The 5,434-nt window shown below is 36.9% G+C and overlaps 1 protein-coding gene across 1 annotated transcript; it reads left to right on the top strand.

Moving 5' to 3' along the window:
* Window positions 1-1,667: 1,667 nt before the first annotated feature.
* LOC130715754 (uncharacterized) lies at window positions 1,668-4,785 on the top strand. The gene is made up of 5 exons (XM_057565875.1): window positions 1,668-2,123; window positions 2,872-2,929; window positions 3,019-3,102; window positions 3,190-3,331; window positions 3,412-4,785. Exons 1-5 carry the CDS (start codon window positions 1,760-1,762, stop codon window positions 3,688-3,690), a joined length of 927 nt encoding a protein of 308 aa, XP_057421858.1. The 5' UTR covers window positions 1,668-1,759; the 3' UTR covers window positions 3,691-4,785.
* The last annotated feature ends 649 nt before the right edge of the window (window positions 4,786-5,434 follow it).

Below are 5,434 nucleotides of genomic sequence, written 5' to 3'. Positions count from 1 at the left end.
CCCAGCATGTCACTGACGCTTTGCCCAATCGTCTAGAGGTGTTTTCTTTCAGTCCAATCATTTTTGTAAGCATGTGTTTACAAATATGCTAAGGATTGGACGCTTATTTGGCAACTTTGCTAGGCGTTTAAGCATGTATTTATGCTAAGGTTGGCAATCCAAGGGTTATGGGTTTTATATGTTTGGTTGGGTTTTTGCCCACTTAGTTTATTAGCTTGAGTAAAGTACACTCACCCCCTTAAGGTTTGTTAGAATTACACTCCACCCCATTCTTATCTAAAATCTACATCCCACCCCATTTTATATAGAGGCAAATTTAGTGACGAAAAATATTTTTCATTAATAATTAGTTATTATTTAAATTGTTAATCAATAATTTCAAAAAAAAAATCAATATAATCCAATAAATTTAAAAATGAAAACATCACAATCCTCCTCATTCTCTCAATCGCGTTTTTCCTCCGTAAATTCATAATGCAAATTATGCAATAGCACACCTGCCCGATTTACAAACCATATCTCGAACATAGTGAAACATGCTTGTGTTTTCATATTTGGTAATAATTCAATTTTAATCAAAATAATCTCTTTATACCTCCAATTTTCAAAATTGGGTTGTAGGCCAAAAAAGCAACACAAATGGGTGAAGAAAATAGAGAAACAAAATTATGAAAATATGAAGTGGATCTGAGGTTATTAGAGCCCAACGAGGCGGTGGAGCATCGTTTTTAACAAAATCCAACAATATCTAAGACCAACAGAGCGTTCGCTCACAACTTCAAGGGGTGAAATTCACAAGAAGTAGTTGAACAAGTGGCTTTAGGGATGTGCGATTTACGTTCTGGGGTTCAGGTTGCAACAAAACTTTGAGGCATGGAGGTGCCATGGGGTTTCACATTGTGGGACAGTGGAGCCGTGTTAAAGGGAGTAAAGGCTTGGTGGTGGCCTTTTGTGGTGAGAAATATGATTTGGAGATAGATGGGACGTAGACTTAACAGACAGAGTGAATGGTTTTTTTAAATTTAATTCAGTAAAATTATTTTCATAAATTAATGTATGATAGTGTATATGCATTAAATTTATTTAAATTTTTACTAATTAGTAATTAGTTTTTAGTAGTGAGGAATTTGTTTTCGTCACTAAAATTTGCCTTTATAAAAAATGGGGTGGAGTGTAGATTTTTAAAAAGAATGGGGTGGAGTGTCATTCTTGCAAATCTTGAGGGGGGTGAGTGTATTTTACTCTATTAGCTTGGTTACTGTACTTATGTTAAGAAGAGATATTTCTCAACACTTTTTATCAATATATTTTACTTTTAAAAAATATTTGACAATAAACATTTACTAGCCACCTAGATATTTACATATATTTATACTTGACAATAAGCATATATGTAGTAATCTATCACAAATATGACAAAATTAGACTATATGAATTGTTTGACTACAAAAAGAAGATCATCATTGCATAGGTTATAGACATGTTTCAGTGGGCCAAGGACACAAGTATATGCACACCTATCAAGTGTCAAGAAATTTCGTTGCCCATGCTATGGGCTCATGATCAAATATTGCTTGAAAACCAAGAACCAAAGACTATTTCCTTTACATGAAACTCACATTTCAACAACCACCTTAGAAGACTTGTTCTTGCTAGCTATCCATCTATCTCATTTTAAAAGCCAACAAATTTTATGAATCCCAAACCCGTTTGACACCCATCCACCTTTCTAAAACTGCACTTTCTCTTTTCCTTCACTATGTCTAAATCAAATGTAAGAAGACATGCTCTGGAAAAGAGCATGACTTTGAAAGACACACAGAAAATATTGAATCAAAGCTTCTTCCCTAAAAGCCTTAAGAAAGTGTACCCAGTTGGACTTCAGAAAAGCACTTCATCTTTATCTTTATCTTCATTATCATTATCTTTATCACAAAACTCAAATGACTCTTCCTCCCAGGCTGATTCTTTGACTCCACTGGATGAAAATATTTCATTGGCACTGCGTTTGATTTCAGTTTCGCCGCGTCAAAGAAGAGAGCCTACAGCAGCAAAAACTGCACAGCAACTCAACACTGAGCCTGGGGAATTGAAAAGGTGCAATTGGGTCACAAAGAACAGTGGTATGATCAATATCATGTTATTTAATTATTTTGGAAATTTTGATATAGCTTTTTTTGCACTGAAACATGGATTTATCTGATTAACCGTTAGCAGAAATTTCGTGTGCTAAAATGTTCTGTATTTTTAGTTGGATAGTAGTTTCTATGCAGTTATAGAAAAATAAGAGAAATAAAAGATTCAATAACTTGAAAGGGACAGGTTGTTTTGACTTCAATGTCAATCACATTCACAGCTCGAACGTATTATCATGCCAATTAGTTTGGTTGCTATTTCTGCTTAACTTTATTTTCTATTACAAGTAATGATAATTGCAGCCCTCTGCTGTGCCCAAACACTTCACACGGTTTTATATAAGCTCACTGTTGTAAATTGCTCTCACATTCCGAGCCGGTATGGTAAAGGCGAAATGTCTCCCTAGTAGAACAGCTATAGAACTTTCAACCTAGGGGTTCAAATCGTTTTTAAGCACTACGACTAGCATGATTAAAATAAAAATAATGGCAAAAGCAAATGCCAACCATGTCACTCTAGTTTTAAATTATATGCCACTACACTTTTTAGAAGATACTTCTAGCTATGTATCAGCAGACTTTTAGTAATATTTGAACTTAGAAATGAAAATATAAAATGTGTAATCGTATTTGGAGAAACTTACACTCGAATTTGTGATTGCTATTTGCTATGCCTTTGCATAATTTCAGGAAGTATCTTAATTAGTGTAAAACTGATCAAAAAAAAATTATGCAGATAAGGCATACATAGAATTTCATGATGAGTGTTGGGGTGTTCCAGCTTATGATGATAAGTAAGTACTGAGGAATAATTTTCAGTATCTTAATTTTTCTTGGTTTTTTTCAGATATAAATTGGCATAATCTGTTTAATCATGAAACAGCAAATTGTTTGAGCTGCTTGCATTGTCTGGATTGCTCATGGACTACAATTGGACTGAAATCCTAAGAAGAAAGGAAACGCTTAGGTAACCTTGTGTGTGACAAATTCAGAAATTCACATTCTTTGTCTAAATTAATACAGGTATGATAATGGTATTTTTTTTTGTGTGCAGAGAAGTTTTTGCTGAATTTGATCCCTACACTGTTGCCAAAATGGAGGAAAAGGAAATCATGGAGATAGCATCAAACAAAGCACTTTCTTTAGCTGAGAGCAGAGTTATGTGCATAGCAGACAATGCAAAGTGCATAATGAAGGCTAGTACATAATCAAGATTCATATTTATGTAATTTTTATTGTTCTATTTTCATGACTTGACTATGATCTTTGTCCACAGATTATTAGGGAATGTGGATCATTCAGTAGCTATATATGGGGTTTTGTAAACCACAAACCAATAATTAACAGATACAAATACCCAAGAAATGTCCCTTTGAGGAGTCCAAAAGCAGAGGCGCTTAGCAAGGACATGGTAAAGCGTGGATTTCGATTCGTGGGTCCAGTGATAGTGCACTCTTTTATGCAAGCTGCAGGGTTGACCATTGATCATCTTGTGGATTGTTATAGGCATGATGAATGTGTAAGCCTAGCAGAAAGACCTTGGAGGCACATCTAATTAACTAACACTTTGATAATTTTCAGTTGGTTTTTGTGAGCAAATTAAAGCTACTCAGTTTTCCAAACATGTCAAACGAGTAAAGACATGAGTGCTGTATAGTAGTTCCTTTGTTTCTTTTGTTTGCTTTTGGGTTTCCAGGATGTCCATCCCTATTGTACTTATTGATTCTAGTGCCACACCAATATTGAATGAAAGAGGAAAAGAAAGAAAGAAGAATAAAATAAGTGTTACCACTAGAGAGTCAAGCCCTCTGATGCTAGAATACTACTTGTTTGGTATGGGACGTATGGCAGGCCCAAATAACAAAATGGTAATGTTGGTGTTATCTCAACTCAACTACAGTGTAGTCGTAGACTAAAATTGTCTAAAAATTTGCTCTGCTAGGGTTTCTGAGAGTTGAGTGTCGTTTTCTCACTTTGGGGGCTCCTCCCCCCTTTGGGGGCTTCTCCTCCTTTATGGAGGCTCCTTTTCCTGCTCTAGGTAGGTTGTCGTCCCACAATAGGTGGGTGTTTCTCCACATTAGGTTGATCTTTTACCTAAATAAGTGTGTCTTTTGTTCGGCCACCATGATTCTCCTCCACTGCCGCCCCTTCCTCCACCTTGGCCGCCTCTTCCATCTCATCTGTCACCAGGAGCCCCGCTGAGTGCAGATCCAGTGTTGTGACGCTTAGGCCTCCACCTCAACACCACAGTTTCTGAACGCACCGCCGCATCCCAAGCCACCGCTGCAACCCAGATCCGCATCTTTGGGGTTTAGGGACTTTTGTACTACCCTTAGGGTTCTTTCATCATGTTTATGCTGGTTGTTTCAGTTTATTTGCTTGAGTGTGCATGCTTGTACTTAAATCGCTTATGTTCTGCATTGCGTTATCGCTCCTTGAGACTTGTTCTCTCATGTTGTAAGTATCGTGAGGAAACCCTTTGGGTTTTGAATGAATTTGAATCAATGACAAAAAAAAAAACTACAGTGTTGCAGTTAAAAAAAAAAAACTCAACTACAGTGTTGAGTTGGGGTCCGTTCGTCTTCAAGTTGATGGTTTGTCTGCCAGCTTTCAACGGCCAAGCTAGGTTTAATTTTAGCACAATAACATTTGGGTAAATTGTGCGTACGTGAGGAATATTGTTAGTCATATTTATAGTGTTACATCTCTTGTATGTGCTGTTGTGTAGCAGTAACATTCCTTGATGGACTCAACGTGAGATGTGAGGGGTCATTGGATCATAGTGGAGGACAAACATCCTTTCCCTCACCTTGTTGGACGACAGAGATGGATAGTCATGGTTGGTGAATATTCCCTCCCATGCCACATCTAAGCTTCTAAGCTCTTATCTTAGAAATATCTTCAACGCACTAGATGAGGTCCTTCTATAGAAATATTCATCAAAGGTCCTTTGTAGCATATTACGATTCAAGATCCGGGTCCTTGGCTCGGGCTAAGTCGACCCGTATGTGGACGTAATAGCCTATGTCCAATCGTGGCCAACTAACTATTGATCGGACCATGAAAGGACCAAGTCAGAACGACTAAAGTACGATGTCGTTAGCGGATTAGGTAATTTGGGTTTTGTGAAATTTTACCGTGTTATAGAATAAAATCCTAAGGCCTAGATGACGGAGCAAAGAATGTATGCTTGTGTTAAGGCTTATGCCAATTGTTAAATTTTTTAGGCATATGCCGAATTACTAGATTTCTTGTTTTATTGAATTGTAGTGGATAGGACAGGTTCTTGTTTAATTGAG

The sequence above is a fragment of the Lotus japonicus genome, chromosome 4 (assembly GCF_012489685.1).
Source record: "Lotus japonicus ecotype B-129 chromosome 4, LjGifu_v1.2".
In the NCBI taxonomy this organism is placed as follows: Eukaryota; Viridiplantae; Streptophyta; class Magnoliopsida; order Fabales; family Fabaceae; genus Lotus; species Lotus japonicus.
Note: the sequence above shows the minus strand (reverse complement) of the source record. Positions and strands in the feature narration are given on the sequence as shown.

What these genes read in the sequence shown, in the direction of transcription:
- LOC130715754 (XM_057565875.1), top strand. Translation starts at nt 1,760, where the DNA reads ATGTCTAAATCAAATGTAAGAAGACATGCTCTGGAAAAGAGCATGACT. An exon ending in TTGGGTCACAAAGAACAGTG is followed by an intron (nt 2,124 to 2,871) that starts GTATGATCAATA and finishes AAAATTATGCAG; the next exon opens with ATAAGGCATACATAGAATTT. An exon ending in ATGCAAAGTGCATAATGAAG is followed by an intron (nt 3,332 to 3,411) that starts GCTAGTACATAA and finishes CTTTGTCCACAG; the next exon opens with ATTATTAGGGAATGTGGATC.